This window comes from Geotrypetes seraphini, chromosome 6 (assembly GCF_902459505.1).
Source record: "Geotrypetes seraphini chromosome 6, aGeoSer1.1, whole genome shotgun sequence".
NCBI lineage: Eukaryota > Metazoa > Chordata > Amphibia > Gymnophiona > Dermophiidae > Geotrypetes > Geotrypetes seraphini.
In genome coordinates, this window is record NC_047089.1 from 27,472,318 (window position 1) to 27,491,900 (window position 19,583).

Consider the following 19,583-nt stretch of genomic DNA (forward strand, 5'->3'; position numbering starts at 1 on the left):
GGGGTAGGAAAATGGGGTCAGAGTTCTCCTTTGTCTGGTCCGATTTAGGCGATTATTTAGGTAGGTGGGGGCTTTGAATTATAGACAGTATAATTTGAATTGAATTTGTGCTTGGTAGGCATTGGTGATATGGTCAAATTTTCCAAGTGAATAGATCAGTCTGAGGGCTGTATTTTGTACAGTCTGTAATTGTTTTATCAAGTTTGTGGGGCATGGTAGGTAGAGGATATTACAGTAGTCCACTAGACCTAGGACTAGGGATTGGACTATGAGCCTATATTGCTCTTTGTCAAAGAATTTTCTTATTTTTCGTAGATTGCGCATGGTTAGAAATGCTTTTTGAGTGGTCTTGTTGATTTGGACCTGCATTGTGCAGCATCTATCTATCGTCACTCCTAGGAGTTTGAGCACGGACTGTATAGGGTATTTGGTGGCATTTATTTCTAATTCTGTTATGGATGGAGTTTTGTCCTTTTCAAGCAATAAAAATTTTGTTTTGTCCTAATTCAGCTTCAATTTGTGATCTATCATCCATTTTTCCACTGCTTCTAGTGTTTTTTTCAGATTATCTGTTGAACTGGGATCTGGTGCGTCGAAGGGGAGGAGTATGGTTGTCGTCTGCGTAGCTGAATGATGTTACGTCTAGGTTATCTAGAGTGGTACCAAGGGAGGATATGAAGAGGTTGAAGAGCATGGGCGACAGTGGTGACCCTTGTGGTACTCCGCAGGGGTTGGACCAGGGGTCTGTTTTAAGATCGTTTGTCTTTACTCTGTATATTCTTGTTTTAAGGAATCCTTGTAACCAGTTGTATACCCCTCCTGAAATCCCTATGGCTTCTAGTATCTGAAGTAGTATGGTGTGGTCTACCAGGTCAAAAATGTCAAGAAAAGTGTGGAATAACTTGTGAGTTTCATGGCTCCACATCATTCTCTTCTTGGTTGTGCTGAGAACTTTTCAGCAGCCCCTCCTATTGTGATGTCATAATGCCTCATTCCACCAAAGCATAAGAGCCAACCTCATTGGTGATGTCACAATGGCTTGGTTTCCCTACACTTGTGCCCATTTGCTAGATGCATTTGCCTCCTTGAAACAAAAAAATGTCTAGAAAAGTGTGGAATAACTTGTAAGTTTCATGGCTCCACATCATTCTCTTCTTGGTTGGCAGGTTCTCAAAAAATATTTTCAAAGACTTCGAATTATGCAAATAACAACGCAGCAAATGTGGGCCTGCAAACACAAGTATTGAATACATGATATCAACTTAATCGTCAGATTCATTGCTGTTCATAGATAAGGCATTTAATTGTAACCCTTCAGGTTCCACCTCGGGCAGCGGTGTGCTACAGTTTTTGTCCTTCATGACATTGCAAATGTCCCAATTTATAGGGACAATATTATTCTTAAACAAAAATGCAATCAGGTATGAAACGACGACTTGAGTAGCCAAAGCCATTAGCATTGTGAATGTTTTAAATGGGAAAAGCTGAACATAGACCCCATCTACAAGACGACATCCCGGGTAACATATCACAGGAGGGATTTTCAGAGCGTTTACTCCTCCTAGCAGTCGTAGGATAAGTCCACAGAGGAAACTGGCAATGGAACCGTATGTATTGGTGTTGGGAATGAAGAGAACACAGCACAGTTGGGGAAAGAGCAGGGCATACACCAGCTCCCCACTCAGGAACCACAAATCATAAACGGAATGTGAAAGGAAAGCTAAGCCAGCGGCTGCTGAGCAAAACGCCACCATGGAGAATCTCATCATGAGCATAATTTCCTTCTCAGAGGCCTGTAAAATGAAGAGGTAGAAGAAGAATGTATTACACTTCTCCCTCTGTATTTGCGGTTTCAGCAATTGCAGTTTCGATTATTCACAGTTTTTAGCTTGCTGGTTCTTCCCCCCTAAATTATGTTAGCTTGCATTGAGAAATCGCTGATTCCAAGCATTTACAGAAAAAAATTGCCAATTCCCAGCACTTTCTTCACCGTGTTTTGCCTCTCCTTCAAGAACAGGCCAGGTTTCCCACCATGTTATTCGCGGTTTCACCATATAGAATAGCCCGAGACCCCCGTGTCGATGGGCGTAAGATAACACGGGGCTGGCAGGCCTGCGTGTTGCCCATCGGCTGGGGCGGTCGGGGGGGGGCGGCGAGTTTGAGGGGCGGTGCGATTGGCTGGGTAGGCAGGAGAGTTTAAAATGATTGGTGGCAGTAGGAGCGCGCGGCGGGGGGGGGGGGTGAAGTGATAAAAGGCGAGACCGTGGAGGACTCAACCGTCGTGGGTCCTCCTGAGTCGGTTTTTTTTTAGTCTCACCTCGTGGCGTTCCGGGTCCTCCTTCCTCGTCGGTTATGGCGGAGAGATTGGCGGCAGTGGTGGAGCAGGAGCGCGACGTGGCCGAGATCTCCTTTCGGGCGGGGGACTCGTTGGTCGAGGACCCGGGAGAGCAGGTGGGTGTGGAAGGCGGGTTTGAACGGGGCAGGCCGGCGCGTCGCTCAAAATGCGATGCGCTTTCGGCGATCGCTCTGGCTGGCTCAGCGGGCCTGGTGAGTGGGCGGGTTCCGAGGGATCGGCCGGACCGCGTGGCTCCGCAGAAGGGGGCGGGGCCCAAAAGGGGGAAAGCAAAGTCGGGCGGGCAGGCGTCTGCCCGGCCTGGGGACCGCAGCTCTGCAGTGCCTAACGTTGTGCAGGAGTCAGTGGGGGAGGTGCGAGGTGCGGGGCCAGCCCTCTGTGCCGCGTCGGGGCAGGCTGGGTTTCTGGGTGAGGCTTCAGGGTCTGGACTGGGGGACCTGGCTACAGCACCTGAGTTGGGGGTTGAGGGGTTGTCCCATGGGGAAAGGGGCAATTCGCAGCCATCGCCACAGCCTTCTACCAGCTGGGGGTCGGGTGTTTGGGGTGGGAGTCCCATGGGTCCGTGGGGGTCGCCGTTTGGCATGATCCCTTGGTGTTCTGGGCCTCAGGGTTGGGGTTCAGGTTCTATGCCCCCCTTTTGGGGGGGTAGTGGGACTCCTGGATGGATGGGTGGCTCCTGGCCTTTTGGGGTTGGGGGTTCGGGTTGGGGTATGCAAGGGGGTGGTGTTCCGGGCTCTGTTCCTGGTTGTGGTTTCTTTTCACAGAGTCCAGCAATGGTTCCAGAACACCAGCGGGGTGCTGCAGGAGCGGCTCCAGGTCCCCCTACCGGCAGCATGGATGGAATCTCCGATCTGCAGAGTGGCGGGCGAGTTTCGGTGACGTCGGCGTTGGAGTCAGCGGCTGTTGGCGGAGGCGTCGCTGGTCCATCTTCGGGTGTGGCGGTTGCTGGCCGTGGCGTCGCTGTTGTGGATCGACGATCGGTGGCGTCTGCAGAGGCTGCTGCGAGTGGCCTCTCCTTGGAGGAGGCTGGACCTTCAACGTCGGGTAAGGTTGCGCCTGCTGTGGTTTATGGGGCGAAAACTGGGGGGAGGAAGAGTAAGGGGAAGCGGCGGCGTAGAAGGGATTCATCCTCATCGAGTCGGTCTTCCTCTTCGTCTTCGTCTTCCTCATCGGCGTCTTCTTCTCCTCGGGCCGGGGCGGTTAAGGAGGGGGGCCCGGGGGGAATGGGGGGCGTGATGCAGCAAGGGGATGGTAGAGGTGTGCCGGCCTTGGTCGCTCTGACCGAACTCTGGGAGCGAGTACCGCGCGACTTACGGCACAAGATTAGGCGACGTGCCTGTATCGACATTTTTCGTCTCCTGGAGGGTAGAGCACACCGGCGTAGCAAGAAAAAATCAAAACGTGCGGGGGGTGCAGTGAAACCGTTGCCAGTCTCACGGTCCATACTTAATTGGATACGGGCATTCATGCGGCTAGCCAGTGTTTGGGGAAGGTACCGTCCGGAGGATTATGGTTTATTGTTAGCGTACGCTGATTCTGTACTAGATGCGTATCAGCGTTTTGGTGGGTGGACCTGGTTAAATTATGACGAGGCTTTTAGGGACAAGATGGAGGAGAACACACATATGTCATGGGGCACGCAGGATGTTAATCTGTGGCTCACCCATATGTCCTCAAAAGCTGGGGCAGCCCCGGTGGGGGTGGGTCGTGCGTCGGCAGTTACTCCGGGCGGGGGGCGGCCCTTTCGGCCCGGGATGGGGGGGGGGGGTCTGGCGGAGGTGGGCTCGGTGATGTGTGTTGGAGATTTAACAAGTCCAGCTGTTCCTTCACAGACTGTAGATTTCGACATGCGTGCTCCCAATGCGGGCAGCCGCATTCCCTCCTTAAGTGCCCCAAGAAGCAAGCGGGAGGTCCTTCGGGGGTTGGCAAGTAGTGGTGGGTCGCGAGCGGTTCCTACTCCGGTCTTGGTCGGTATGTTGCTCCCGTGGCTGCGTTGTTATAGGCCGGTGCGTGTGGCTCTTCTCTTGGAGAGGGGGTTTTCTGAGGGTTTTGAGATTCCATTTCGGGGGGAGTTGATTGGGGTTCGGGCACGTAATTCGTCCTCTGTTGCGCATTTGGGTGCTGTGGTCCGCCGCAAATTGGAGGAGGAATTGCGGTTGGGCCGGATTGCGGGTCCTTTCCGGGAGCAGCCTTTTCCGGTTATGATGGTGTCTCTGCTAGCGGTGATTCCTAAGAAGGAACCTGGTAAGTTTCGCCTCATTCACAATTTATCTCGGCCCGTTGGGTCTTCCGTGAATGATGGTATTCCGAGGGATCTGTGCACGGTTCGTTACTCATCCGTTGATTGTGCCCTGAGGCTCATTCTTAGGGCGGGCCGCGGTGCTTTGTTAGCTAAAGTGGATATCGAATCTGCCTTCCGACTGTTGCCAGTTCATCCGCAGTCTTATCCGTTGTTAGGTTTCCGTTTTGACGGTGCGTATTTCTACGATCGTTGTTTGCCTATGGGTTGTTCTATCTCGTGTTCCTATTTTGAAATGTTCAGCTCCTTCCTGCACTGGGTGGTGGTTCAGCGGGCTGGGTTGGATGCGGTCGTTCACTATCTTGATGATTTTCTGTTCATAGGACCGGCAGATTCGGATGACTGTTCGCGTTTGAAGGGCGCCTTCGAGTCCATGGCTGCCGAGTTTGGGATACCGTTGGCGAGGGACAAGTCTGAGGGTCCGGTGTCGTCTTTGGTTTTTCTAGGGATTGAGCTGGATTCGGAGAATTTGGTGACTCGGCTTCCGGTGGGTAAGGTTCAACAGCTGCTTGGTTTGATCGAGCGTGTTTTGTCGGCGCGTAAAACTACCTTGCAGGTAGTTCAGTCCTTGATAGGCTCTCTTAATTTTGCCTGTCGAGTTTTGCCCATGGGGCGTGCCTTTTCACGTCGATTGGCGGCGTCCACGGCGGGGGTTAGGGAGAAGCGACATTTTTTGCGGCTGTCTGCGGGAGTTCGAGCTGATCTGTGTATGTGGGCTTGTTTTTTACGCGACTTCAATGGCTATTTACCTATGCAGGCTCCTGAGGTGTCTAATTGCGATTTGGAGCTGTTTTCGGACGCGGCTGGAGGGGTGGGATTCGGTCTGTACTGTCAGGGGGCGTGGTGTGCGGAGCGCTGGCCACAAGCTTGGGTAGAGAAGGGTATTACGCGGAATATTACACTCTTGGAATTGTTTCCTTTCATTGTGGCCTGCGACTTGTGGGCGGATAAATTACGGGATAGGCGGGTAGTGTTCTGGTGCGATAATCTTGGGGTGGTGGAAGTGGTCAATAGACAGGTGGCGCGTTGCCTAGCGGTGAATGGGTTGGTGCGTGCCTTGGTTTTACGGTGTCTGCGTCTTAATTTGTATCTCAGAGCGCGACATGTCCCTGGTTCGCACAATGGAATTGCTGACGCTCTTTCTCGTTTCCATTTCTCACAGTTTCGTCGGCTGGCGCCGGAGGCGCACAAAGACGGTGCTTCGATGCCGGCGCATTTGTGGAGCCTGGTCGAGAGGGAGTGTGGGACATGCTCCGCCTGTCGGTAGCGCCTGCTACTTGGTCTCATTATTCAGCGGGGTTCCGTTTGGTGGCTACTTTTCTCTGCAGCAGAGGCTGGACACCTGGGGACGTGGCCGAATCCTTGCTGGAGGATTTCGTGTTGGATTCCTACAGGACCCAGCTTTCCCGTCGAGTGGTTCAGGGGCGTTTGGTTGGGTTTGCCTTTTTCTGTCGGGCATTGGGCTGGGCATGTCCTGCATCGGGTTTCCTGGTGCGGCGCCTGCTTCGAGCTTTGGGGAGAGCGGTGCCTGTTAGGCCGGATTCTCGTTTACCTATTCAGCATGCCTTGCTGGTGCAGCTGTTGGCAGTCTTGCCAGATTTGGCCTCCTCCCCTTATGAAGCTGGTATGTTTCGAGCGGCTTTTTCCCTTGCTTTCTTTGGTGCGTTGAGAGTGGGGGAGTTGCTGGTGAGTGCAGCTGACAGGGCTAGAGGGCGCGGTTTGTGTATTCAACATGTGCGGTTAGGTGATACCGAGGTGGAGATTCATGTGGTTAGCTCCAAGACCGATCAGGCGGGACGCGGGCAGTGGTTAGTGCTCAATAGGATTGCGGGTTGTATTTCGTGTCCGGTGTCCTGTTTGCGGGAGTTTTTATTGTTGCGAGCGGTGGGGTCCCCGATTTTGTTCGTGCATGCTGATGGGGTTCCTCTGTCCCGGTTTCAGTTTCTAGCGGTTCTGCGCCTGGCCTTAGCACGTTGCGGAGAGGATCCAAGTTGCTATGGCACGCATTCTTTTCGGATAGGTGCGGCCACTAGCGCTAGTGCCGCGGGGATGCCGGAAGCCGGTATCCGGCGGTTGGGGCGTTGGGCTTCGGGAGCCTTTCGCTCTTACATTAGACCGGCTGAGTCGGGTAGAGGGCAGAGGGGGAGACGGGAGAATCAGTAATTGGGGGAATGTTGTGTAGCACGTGTGTAGAGTCATAGTTCGGGACTGTTGCAATTTGTTGTTTGCTTTTCAGGTGCGGTCCGGAGCAGTGCGGCAGTATGGATCATTGGCCACTCCTTCATTCATTGGGCCGGCGAGAGGGCCTCGTTGCGTCCTGGAGGTCGTCATCTTGGGCTGGGACATCTGGGCATCCGGGTATCCTGGTGGGGGCAACGGGGTATGAGGTGGCATCAACTTTTGCCGTTTCTGTCTCGTTTGCGGTCATGCCCTCGTCGTCCGGACGTGCTTATCCTACATTTGGGGGGTAATGATGTTGATACATTGCCAGCTAGGCAGTTGCTCAACATCATTAAGGATGACTTACGAGTTGTTTTTGACTGGTTCCCGAGTACACGGGTTGTTTGGTCGGATGTCATTCCGCGACCTCGGTGTTTGGCGTCTCGACGTTGGACTCGGGGACTGGCCAAGTTTAATCGGCAGATTGGAAAGTGGGTAGTGTCTCAAGGTGGTAAGCAGATTTTGCACGGGTGGGTCGAGGTCGGTTGCGCGGGGCTTTTTCATAAAGATAGGGTTCATTTGTCTGAGGTTGGGTGGGACCTGCTTTTAGATGACTTTGCGGTGTGTTGTGAGAGCGTTCTAGGTTTATGTTAGCCGCGGCTTGGTTTCTTGGGGGGGGGGGGGCCTGTGGGATCTCAGGCCTGTGGCGGATCTCCCGAGCTACTGGGTCATTGGGGCTCATCCGGTGATGAGCGGTGGGCCGGCGGGGTGCCGTGCCTGTGGGTCAGGTGACCCGGATAATGGGGCATGAGGGACATGCCACCCCTCTGACCCTTGCTGGGGTGGCAGGGTCGAGGGCAATGAAGTCTATGGGTAGCTCGGGAGGAGCTCTGGGAGTTTATGTTAACTATGTTATAATTGAAATTATGTTATGTTAAGTGTTTTGATTAATAAATTGAGCTGCGGCTAATTACCAACAATTGTAGTCAGAGTGTTTTTGGGGTAATGCTTGGGGAGTATGGGGAAGGAGAGTCATGGTGTTGGGGTTATAGGGCAACAGTGGACGTGTCCAGATCCCGCTGTTAAGAATAGCCCGAGACCCCCGTGTCGATGGGCGTAAGATAACACGGGGCTGGCAGGCCTGCGTGTTGCCCATCGGCTGGGGCGGTTGGGGGGGGCGGCGAGTTTGAGGGGCGGTGCGATTGGCTGGGTAGGCAGGAGAGTTTAAAATGATTGGTGGCAGTAGGAGCGCGCGGCGGGGGGGGGGGGGTGAAGTGATAAAAGGCGAGACCGTGGAGGACTCAACCGTCGTGGGTCCTCCTGAGTCGGTTTTTCCCTCCCTCCCACCCCATGTTTTTCCGGTAGTTGGGAGTAGCTCGGGGGCAGATCTCCCGAGCTACTGGGTCATTGGGGCTCATCCGGTGATGAGCGGTGGGCCGGCGGGGTGCCGTGCCTGTGGGTCAGGTGACCCGGATAATGGGGCATGAGGGACATGCCACCCCTCTGACCCTTGCTGGGGTGGCAGGGTCGAGGGCAATGAAGTCTATGGGTAGCTCGGGAGGAGCTCTGGGAGTTTATGTTAACTATGTTATAATTGAAATTATGTTATGTTAAGTGTTTTGATTAATAAATTGAGCTGCGGCTAATTACCAACAATTGTAGTCAGAGTGTTTTTGGGGTAATGCTTGGGGAGTATGGGGAAGGAGAGTCATGGTGTTGGGGTTATAGGCAACAGTGGACGTGTCCAGATCCCGCTGTTAAGAATAGCCCGAGACCCCCCGTGTCGATGGGCGTAAGATAACACGGGCTGGCAGGCCTGCGTGTTGCCCATCGGCTGGGGCGGTTGGGGGGGCGGCGAGTTTGAGGGGCGGTGCGATTGGCTGGGTAGGCAGGAGAGTTTAAAATGATTGGTGGCAGTAGGAGCGCGCGGCGGGGGGGGGGGGGTGAAGTGATAAAAGGCGAGACCGTGGAGGGACTCAAACCGTCGTGGGTCCTCCTGAGTCGGTTTTTTCCCTCCCTCCCACCCCCATGTTTTTTCCGGTAGTTGGGAGTAGCTCGGGGGCAGATCTCCCGAGCTACTGGGTCATTGGGGCTCATCCGGTGATGAGCGGTGGGCCGGCGGGGTGCCGTGCCTGTGGGTCAGGTGACCCGGATAATGGGGCATGAGGGACATGCCACCCCTCTGACCCTTGCTGGGGTGGCAGGGTCGAGGGCAATGAAGTCTATGGGTAGCTCGGGAGGAGCTCTGGGAGTTTATGTTAACTATGTTATAATTGAAATTATGTTATGTAAGTGTTTTGATTATAAATTGAGCTGCGGCTAATTACCAACAATTGTAGTCAGAGTGTTTTTGGGGTAATGCTTGGGGAGTATGGGGAAGGAGAGTCATGGTGTTGGGGTTATAGGGCAACAGTGGACGTGTCCCAGATCCCGCTGTTATCATGATGGTTTTATAATAGAAAAACAACGAATAATATATGAAAAAGTTATTCATGGTTTTATCTGTATTCGCATGTCTGTTAATCCCCTATCACAGCGCATACGGAGGAGAAGTGTATTGACGTGCTGAAAATCTGAACTATCAGAGAGTTCAAATGGGGAATTGTCATACATCTATAGACTAGGTCTGAGGAATCTCATTGCTTTGCTTTCTCTATGCTTTCACTCAACTGAAAAACAAAAATAAGATATTTGTGCATAAATTTGTGAGGCTATAATAACATTTACATATAACCCAGGGTATTTTTTTGTGCTGGGGTCTGAGCTGTCAAAATCAGCGCTCCGGCACTGACCGGAAAGTAAGGCTATGACAGCTCAGACCCTGCCGGAAAATTTTGCCCACAAATGTAGTTCAACAAGGTTAGAGAATTGCCCGGAAACTTTAGAGAATCGCCTGGGGTGCTCATTTTAATATTAATGACCTCATTATAATACCATTTTAATATTAATGACCTTGTTGCACTACATTTGCACAACTGAGTCCGAGTCTGATAGGAAGTTTGAGAAAGACCACGGTGAACCATTCTGATGATCATGTCGGTAACATACTGGCACACCAAACCGGCTGGAACTAGTTTAGCGACCATCATTAAAGGCATGGTAAGTAACCGCTTCCATGCACCTATGTTATTAGAGCGTAGGAAGGCTCGCACTAGTGCTAAACGTAAATGACATTTCCTCACTGTTTGAGATCCTTATGTTCAATCATTGTCTCCTTGGGCTCGTAGTGCCATTTTAAATTTCCTTTAATTTGGTGATAATGGGAGGCGCTGCAGAGCACATGTGTATGTTTACCCTTTTTAAAAAAAGAATATTTCTTTCTCTTTTTATTTCTTCTCTTCTTTCTTTTCTTCTTTGTTGTTGGGGATGAGGGAGTGGGGTTAGGGGGAATAATAGGTTGTGTATTTGTAGTGATACTGGATAGTATCTGACTTCTGGGTTGGGGGTTGGGATTAGGGGAGGGTTCTATTCCTGGAGAACATATTCTGGCTATTGCAATGGGGGGCTTAAGAGCACTACCCTCTCATGACATTTGATTCTTTGGATTTTCTGTTGTGGGTTCTCCTTCATTGGGCAGGGGGAAGGGATTAGGGCAGTGGTCTCAAACTCGTGGCCCGGAGGCCACATGCGGCCCGCCAGGTACTATTTTGAGACCCTCAGTATGTTTATATCATAATCACAAAAGTAAAATAAAACAGTTTCTTGATCATATGTCTTTTTAGCTATAAATTACAATATTATTATGAAGACTTAGCCAAAAGGAAAGAGTTTTACCTCATGCAAAATTGTCATTTCTTTAATAAGACATTATTAATTTCTTTAATAAGACAATATTTTTTTTCCGAGGCCCTCCAAGTACCTACAAATCCAAAAGGTGGCCCTGCAAAGGGTTTGAGTTGGAGACCACTGGCCTATAGGAAGAGGAGATGCAAATGTTAAGAGCCTTAGCCAATAGGGAGAGGAGGAGATAGTGGATGCTGTGGATGGCCATCGTGTTACTATGTTTCTATAACCATAAAGTTCTATGACATCACAATGCAGGTGTAAAGAGCCTTAGCCTATAGCAGTGGTCTCAAATTCGCAGCCCGCCAGGTACTATTTTGAGGCCTCGGTATGTTTCTCATAATCACAAAAGTAAAATAAAACAGTTTCTTGATCATATGTCTCTTTAGCTATAAATTACAATATTATTATTAAGACTTAGCTAAAAGGAAAGATTTATAAACTATAAAGAGTTTTACCTCATGCAAAATTGTCATTTCTTTAATAAGACATTAACTATTTTTTCTGAGGCCCTCCAAGTACCTGCAAATCCAAAAGGTGGCTCTGCAAAGGGTTTGAGTTTGAGACCACTGGATAGGGGGAAGTGAAGTTGGGTTCTTAGAGCTATGGATATTGTGGTGGGGTTTGGGTTGTTTTTTTTTGCTCAATATATGGATGCTGTATATTCCTTGTAGTTTGTTCATTATTTCTTAATAAAAAGTTGTTTCACTTAAAGGCATGGTAAGTTTTGAGAATCTTAAGGCCTGTTTTACAAAGCCGCGCAGCAACAGATCCGAAGCCGTTTAAATCTCTATGGGCTTCAGGGCCGTTACCGTGCAGCAGCTGCTAGCGCGGTTTTGTAAAACAGGCCCTTAGTGTATCTAAAAATCTGATTGCCAACAACAACCCTACGGTCAAAAATAGAACTACTACGTTTTTGTGCTCAGGGAGCTCCTTTAGTTCAAGGACTCCAAGACCCCAATGCTTAAAGCTTATTCTGCTAGCAACGTTTGATTTAGAGATCTTGTAGCCAGTCCGGCGTACATTATTCACTATTCAGTGTCTAATGCACAAAGGGATTCTGTGTGGCATTCACTGTTTGCGGCGGCAGCTACCGATAATCCTATACAAATGTGTTACAATAAGCTCATTGGTATTAAAATGAGCATTCCGCACAGGGAAGAGCCCAGGGTACATGCCAGGATTTCCTTGGACATGGCCTCCTTTTGAGGACATGTCCGGGAGTCCAGATGGCTTTTCAAAACCTGGCGCTTTGTCCGGGTTTTGAAAAGCCTCCTCAAGTCACATCGTGCAGGGAGGAAGTGCCCGCTCCCTGCCTGACAAGAGTAGGCGGGGGTGGGGCTAGGGCAGGACTGGGGGCGGGGCTAGGGCATTACAGGGTGGGGATGGGTGGAACTGGGCATGCCTAGGGGCGGGTCTAGAGGTCTGGATTTTCCGATTGGAAAATCCGGCAACCCTAGGAGAGCCTACATGTAGTGTTAAAATTTTTCTGGAAGTATGGAGCTGTTGTTGCAAGAGGACGACCTCGGTGAAGCAGTCTGCTTGCATGTTTAAAATTTGCACATGTGTGGGATAAATGCACAGGTATATATTGTATGTGTGTGTCCTTCACAGCAAAAGTTGCATCAAAAGTTGTTATCAAATATAATACAAAACAAATAAACTTCCAAACTACATAAGAAGAAGGTACAGCTGCAGCTCTGTGCAGGTTTCTTTTTGCCCGTGTATACTGCTTCTACCTTGTTGTCTGATTCTCCGGAAACCACAGCAATATTCTCTCCCGGGCATGCACATAAGAGCTGTGCCTACTACTTAGCTCTTGTGGGCATGTACTTGGCACATTCCTCCTCTTTTGCCTCCAATAGTCAACACTAAGGGCCTGATTCTCGAAACGCCGTTCCCAATTGCAGGCGGTGGAAGGCATTCTACTGCCATCTGACAGCCAATCGGGATGCACTTTTTTTTTTAAGTATTCGAGGAAGGATGCCTACATTCTAGGCCTCTGTAGCACATGCATACCCACACTTAAGCATGCCCAAGGTGGCCCAAGGTGAGCAGGCCTAAGCATCGGTATGTGTCTCTGTAGATGCAAAAATTATAATAAATACCAGCTTCTATACTTCACTATAAACTTAAATTCTTAAAATAATCTATAAATAATTCTAATTAGCTAGTTAAATGTGTAAAAAGTGCTCAGAGTCTTATCTCTTGCATGCAAGACAGACTCCTTAAATATAGGCCTGCAAAATGCTGTTTGCAAAATGCAAGGCGTCTGTCCAGGAGTGTAGACACGATTCTGAATAGGACGCTGATGCGTGATTGGCACGCGATCGGCTGCCGCTTCATAGTCGGCTGCCGATACTGGTGTCCTATATAGGGTCACCAGATTTTCCTTTTGGAAAATCTAAACCCCTTAGCTCCGCCCCCAGGCCGGCCTAGTTCTGGCCATCCCCGCCCATATCCTGCCCCAAGCCCCCCTAGCCCCGCCCCCCCGCTGCCTGCTCTTGTCAGGAAGGGAGGATGTCCGCGCATGCGCAGACGCTACGTGATGATATCATGCACACGTGTGCACGCCCATGATGTCATCGTATGATGGCCGCGCATTCGCGGTCGTCCTCCCTGCCCGACACAGCTTTTCATAACCCGGACAAAGTGCCGGACCCCCGGACATGTCCTCAAAAGGCAGGAGGGCAGATGAACCAAGCAGTTAGAAGGTAAGCATAGCTAGCAGCACGAATTTTAAATATAGAAGAATCACCACATTTGGGGGGGGGCACTTTTTTGTGACTCTGGTAGGTGTTTTTGAAAAACTTTAAATATGGAGTAGAGAATGACACGGTGACAATATTCATCACCGTTCCCGTCCCCGCGGATAACTGTGGGAAATAATCCCATGTCATTTTCTAGTGTCTATTTCAACCTCGGTCCTTCTACACCAGCATTCTTCAAAGCAAAGCTTGCGGGTCAGTGGTTGTGGCCATTCATACTCTGATTCTTATGTGAGCCAAGGATAATGAAGCCATTGTGACATCACTGATGTGATTGGTTCTTAGGCACTGGTGGAATGAGGCATTATGACATCACAATATCTGCTCTGGATACCAGAGACTGTCATTCTATAGTGTCTGTTTCAGCCTCAGTCCTTCTACACCAGCATTCTTCAAAGCAAAGCTTGCGGGTTAGTGGTTGTGGCCATTCATACTCTGATTCTTCCCTCTCTCTTTAAAGAATGACATGATGATGGTTTCCCGTGGTTATCCGTGGGGACGGGGACGGTGATGAATTTTGTCACCGTGTCATTCTCTAATATGGAGCCATTTTCCGCCAGTGAGCAGCCTGTGCACTTGTGAAGAGATGTGCACTCTAACAGAAGAGCGATGATGTCAGCATCATGTGTTCCTGCCTACCCAATTGAAAAGAAGCTTGTTTTTTCAATGAGCTTATGTATGCCTATGTAGTTTATCAGTATGCCTTTTGATATGAAGTGTTCTTTTCTTTTTTTAAAGTATTGCTTATATTTGAATTATGATGTTTTTATATGTATTTATATATTTGAGTGTATGGAGCTCTTTGCAACAATTTATTGGTATAATGTTATTTTAATGTTAGGATCCCTGGTGCAGGCACTTGCCGAAACATGGCCATGTCGAGTCAACATTAAGGGCGCCTTTACCTAAGCTGCGCTAGTGGTTTAACGCATGCTAAACCGCGGGACGTGCTAGCCGCTACCGCCTCCTCTTGAGGAGGCGGTAGTTCTTGGCCAGTGCTGGGGTTAGCACATGATGATAAGTCGCGCATGTTAACCCCGCTAGCGCGGCTTTTAAAAGGAGCCCTAAGTGTGGCTCCAGGGACATCATTATCCCCTTGGCTGTCTCCATTTTTGATGTTTCTGTTTTCTGCAGAACATTTTTGTTATTTTCCTGTTTCTCTTCTGTTTGCTAATTGATGCACATTTGTGAAACTTCTTCAGGCTGTCTTAAGAAAAAGAGCACTGGCTAAAAGGCAGGGGTGGGCAACTCTGGTCCTCGAGGGCTGGAATCCAGTCAGGTTTTCAGGATTTCTCCAATGAATAAGCATTGAAAGCAGTGCAGGCAAACAGATCTCATGCATATTTATTGGGGAAATCCTGAAAACCCGACTGGATTCCGGCCCTCGAGGACCAGAGTTGCCCACCCCTGGGCTAAGGGATGAAGCAAGAGTGAAAATAGGAGGGGCAAAATCAATCAAAACAGAACATAAGAATTGCCATACTGGGACAGACCGAAGGTCCATCAAGCCCAGTATCCTGTTTCAAACAGTGGCCAACCCAGGTCCCAAGTACCTAGCTAGAATCCAAGTAGTAAAATAAATTTTATGTTGCTTATCTTAGGAGTAAGCAGTTAATTTCCCCAAGCCATCTCAATAATGGCCTATGGACCTCTCTTTTAGGAAATCAGCCAAACCTTTTTTTAAACCCTGCTAAGCTAACTGATTTCACCACATTCTCTGGCAACGAATTCCAGAGTTTAATTACACATTATGTGCAGAAATATTTTCACCAGTTTGTTTTAAATCTACTACTTAGTAGCATCATCACATGTCCCCTAGTATTTTTGGAAAGAGTGAACAAGTGATTCACATCAACCCTTTCCACTCCACTCATTATTTTATAGACCTCTATCATTTCACCCCTGAGCCGTCTCTTCTCCAAGCTGAAGAGCTCTAGCCGCTTTAGCCTTTCCTCAAGCCATCTCAATAATGGCCTATAGACTTCTCTTTTAGGAAATAATCCAAACCTTTTTTAAACTCTGCTAAGCTAACTGATTTCACCACATTCCAGAGTTTAATTACACGTCCTAATACGTAATCAGTAATACGTTTTGTTTTATAAAAAAATTTCTCACTTTTTTCCTTAAAATCTTTTTGTAGATGTTGTAAGCAAACAGAGAACTGGCTGACAGCAGTGATGAATCTGCAGAAGACATCACAGCGGCAACAATGGCCCCTAGGCCTGCAATAGACACATATGTAGGACAGAGATACTGCAAGACAATGGGCAAGATCAGGTTGGCCTCTCCTCTTTCAAATGGTGTTGGCAAACCATAGCTTGTCTGATTCCAATCTGAAATAGAAAAGAAGGACAGTAACTCTTTAGAAACAATATACTGAGCCTTTTCTTACTTCCACACTATACTATTAACTGTTCATGCAAGATTTCCCTTGTTAACCCCTGCACACCATCATCGTTGGGGGGGGGAGCCCCAGTTCAGGCCCATCTAAATAATTAAAAAGATATTTATTTCTGTACCAATATTCAGTCTGGGCTTTGAAGATGGAGTGATCTGATTGCATAATTGATGGACACTTCCTCTAGGGATGATTATACTCTAAAACCAAACTTGTTAAAGTATGTATAAAAACATAATCAGTAATAACCAAGATGATTCACTCTCATATTGCAGTGAAAAATGTAACACAACCCTTTCACAACCCTTTCCTCCAAAGCTTTCCTACTTTTTTTTTTTTTCGGTTGAATAAAAATTAAGATGCCACATCTTTATTAGAAACTAGTGTTTAAGCCCATTACATTAACGGGTGCTAGAATATATGCCTATTTATGTCTTTCTCCCTGCTCCTGTCTCTTTCTTCCTTTCTTTTTGTCTCTCTCCCTCCTGCTATTTTTCTCTCTCTCTCCTTGACACCCTTTGTCTGTCTGTCTTTCTTTCTGTCTGTCTCTCTGGTCCCCTGTCTGTCTTTATTTCTGTCTGTCTCTCTCCCTGGCCTCCTTTGTCTGTCTGTATTTCTTTCTGTCTCTCTCCCCTCCCCCCACTTTCCTTTGCAGAAGCAGCAGCGGTATTTCCCTTCCCTCCAGGTCTAAGTGAAGTAGTAGCAGCATTTTCGCCCACCCCCCATTCCCTTCTCTCCCCCCCCCACTTTCCTTTGCAGAAGCAGCAGTGATATTTCCCTTCCCCTCCAGATCCCTGTAAAGTAGTAGCAGCATTTTCCCCCACCTCCACCTTTCCCTTCTCTCCCCCTCCCACTTTCCTTTGCAGAAGCAGCAGCGGTATTTCCCTTCCCCTCCAGGTCCCTGCTGAAGCAGTAGCAGCATTTCCCCCCCCATTCCCTTCTCCCCCCCCCACTTTCCTTTGCAGAAGCAGCAGTGATATTTCCCTTCCCCTCCAGATCCCTGTGAAGTAGTAGCAGCATTTTCCCCCACCTCCACCTTTCCCTTCTCTCACCCCCCCCCCACACTTTCCTTTGCAGAAGCAGCAGCGGTATTTCCCTTCCCCTCCAGGTCCCTGCTGAAGCAGTAGCAGAATTTTCCACCCACCCCCATTCCCTTCTCTCCCCCCCCCCCACTTTCCTTTGCAGAAGCAGCAGTGATATTTCCCTTCCCCTCTAGATCCCTGTGAAGTAGTAGCAGCATTTTCCCCCACCCCCACACTTTCCTTTGCAGAAGCAGCAGCGGTATTTCCCTTCCCCTCCAGGTCCCTGCTGAAGCCATTTTTCCCCACCCCCCATTCCCTTCTCTTACCGTGAGCTGTCCTGCTCCGTTCGGCCCCTCCCCCTTCCCTTCCCACGGGCTGGCCTGCAAGTTTCAAAGTACCGGCAGCTCTTCTCACGATCCCCGTGGTGGCTGATCCTCCTGTAAAGAGCAGCCTGCGATGGTGTCTGGCTTTAGCGAACCTCGCAGGCCACTCTCCAACTCGGTAGCACGTTCCCTCGGCGCGATCCCGTGCATCAGAGGGAACGTGCTACCGAGGGTGGAGAGCGGCCTGCGAGGTTCGCTAAAGCTGGACACCATCGCAGGCTGCTCTTTAGAGGAGGATCAGCAGCAGCAGCGGTGGCGGCGGCAGCGGCGAGTTAGGGCGGGAGGTGTGTTCCCTGCTGAGGACGCGGGCAGGGAGAGAGCTTGCCTGGCTTCCAAGGTGAGTGAGGGCGGGAGGAGGGGAGTGGCCAAAATGTTCCCTGCCGCCGGATTGGCGGCCACGGATCAGAAATCACAGCGGCAGGGATCACGAAATTTCAAGAGCGCATGCACACTCTAGGGTTTTATTATATAGGATAAGCCCATGGATCACTGATATGACCAGCAGCCACTCTCAAACACTCCTGAATTCAGACTCGTGATGGATAATTCTGTAATCTGGGTGCCTGGGATTACAGACCACATGTGTGTGTAACTGTCCAGAAAACTAGTGTTTCTGAGCCTCTGAGATTGTATACACTTGTCTATGAAAGTGTTGCTCAAACTCCGACTCGCACAATTAAAGGCAGTGGGAGTGGGAGCCTTCTTTCTCTCTCTATGGAGATAACATAAGAACAATGCCTCCGCTGGGTCAGACCTGAGGTCCATCGTGCCCAGCAGTCCGCTCACGTGGCGGCCCAACAGGACCAGGACCTGTGCAGTAATCCTCTATCTATACCCCTCTATCCCCTTTTCCAGCAGGAAATTGTCCAATCCATTCTTGAACCCCAGTACCGTACTCTGCCCTATTACGTACTCTGGAAGCGCATTCCAGGTGCCCACCACACGTTGGGTAAAGAAAATCTTCCTAGCATTCGTTTTGAATCTGTCCCCTTTCAAATTTTCCGAATGCCCTCTTGTTCTTTTATTTTTCGAGAGTTTGAAGAATCTGTCCCTCTCTACTCTCTCTATGCCCTTCATGATCTTGTAAGTCTCTATCATATCCCCTCTAAGTCTCCTCTTCTCCAGGGAAAAGAGACCCAGTTTCTCCAATCTTTCTCTATCTATCTATCTCTCCCTTTCTCTCTCTATTTCTGTGTCTCTCCCTTTCTCTCTCTCTTTCTTTCTTTCCATCTCTCTTTCTCTCTCTCTCTCTATTTCTCTGTCTCCCTTTCTCTCTCTCTTTCTGTCACTCTCCACTCTCTCTATGCCCTTCATGATCTTGTAGGTCTGTATCATATCCCCTCTAAGTCTCCTCTTCTCCAGGGAAAAGAGACCCAGTTTCTCCAATCTCTCAGCGTATGAAAGGTTTTCCATCCTTTTTATCAGATGTGTCACTCTCCTCTGAACCTTCTCGAGTATCGCTATATCCTCTAACTATACCCCTCTATCCCCTTTTCCAGCAGGAAATTGTCCAATCCTTTCTTAAACCCTAGTACCGTACTCTGCCCTATTACGTCCTCTGGAAGCGCATTCCAGGTGTCCACCACACGCTGGGTAAAGAAGAACTTCCTAGCATTTGTTTTGAATCTGTCCCCTTTCAGTTTTTCTGAATGCCCTCTTTTTCTTTTATTTTTCGAGAGTTTGAAGAATCTGCCCCTCTCTACTTTCTCTATGCCCTTCATGATCTTATAAGTCTCTATCATATCTCCTCTAAGTCTCCTCTTCTCCAGGGAAAAGAGACCCAGTTTCTCCAATCTTTCTCTATCTATCTCTCTTTCTCTCTCTCTCTCTTTCTCTCTCTCTTTCTTTCTTTCCATCTCTCTCTCTCTCTCTATTTCTCTCTGTCTCCCTTTCTCTCTCTCTTTCTGTCCCTCTCTATGCCCCTCATGATCTTGTAAGTCTCTATCATATCCCCTCTAAGTCTCCTCTTCTCCAGGGAAAAGAGACCCAGTATGCCTGACAGTATGGCACAGGACCTACGACAGCTGGAACAGTGGTCGTCAACTTGGCAGCTAAGCTTCAATGCTAAAAAATGTAAAGTGATGCACCTAGGTAAAAAAAATCCACACAGAACTTACACACTAAATGGTGAAACCTTGACCAGGACCATGGTGGAACGTGATCTTGGAGTGATCATCAGTGATGATATGAAAGCTGCCAATCAAGTTGAGAAGGCTTCGTCCAAGGCAAAACAAATGATGGGCTGCATCCGTAGGGGTTTTGTCAGCAGAAAACCTGAAGTCATAATGCCGCTGTACAGATCCATGCTAAGACCTCATCTGGAGTATTGTGTTCAATTCTAGAGACCACACTACCGGAAAGATGTGCTGAGAATTGAGTCGGTTCAGCGAATGGCTACCAGGATGGTCTTGGGGCTC

The 19,583-nt window shown here is 49.1% G+C and overlaps 1 protein-coding gene across 1 annotated transcript in view; it reads right to left on the minus strand.

Annotated features, from left to right (window-relative positions):
- Positions 1 to 1,262: 1,262 nt before the first annotated feature.
- The window catches only part of LOC117362349 (high affinity choline transporter 1-like), a 41,449-nt gene continuing 23,128 nt past the window's right edge, over positions 1,263 to 19,583 (minus strand). Inside the window, exons 7-8 of the mRNA XM_033948587.1 lie at positions 15,479 to 15,696; positions 1,263 to 1,793 (exon numbers count right to left, since the gene is read on the minus strand). Coding sequence (XP_033804478.1) covers positions 1,263 to 1,793; positions 15,479 to 15,696 — 749 coding nt within the window. The remainder of the gene's footprint in view (positions 1,794 to 15,478; positions 15,697 to 19,583) is intronic.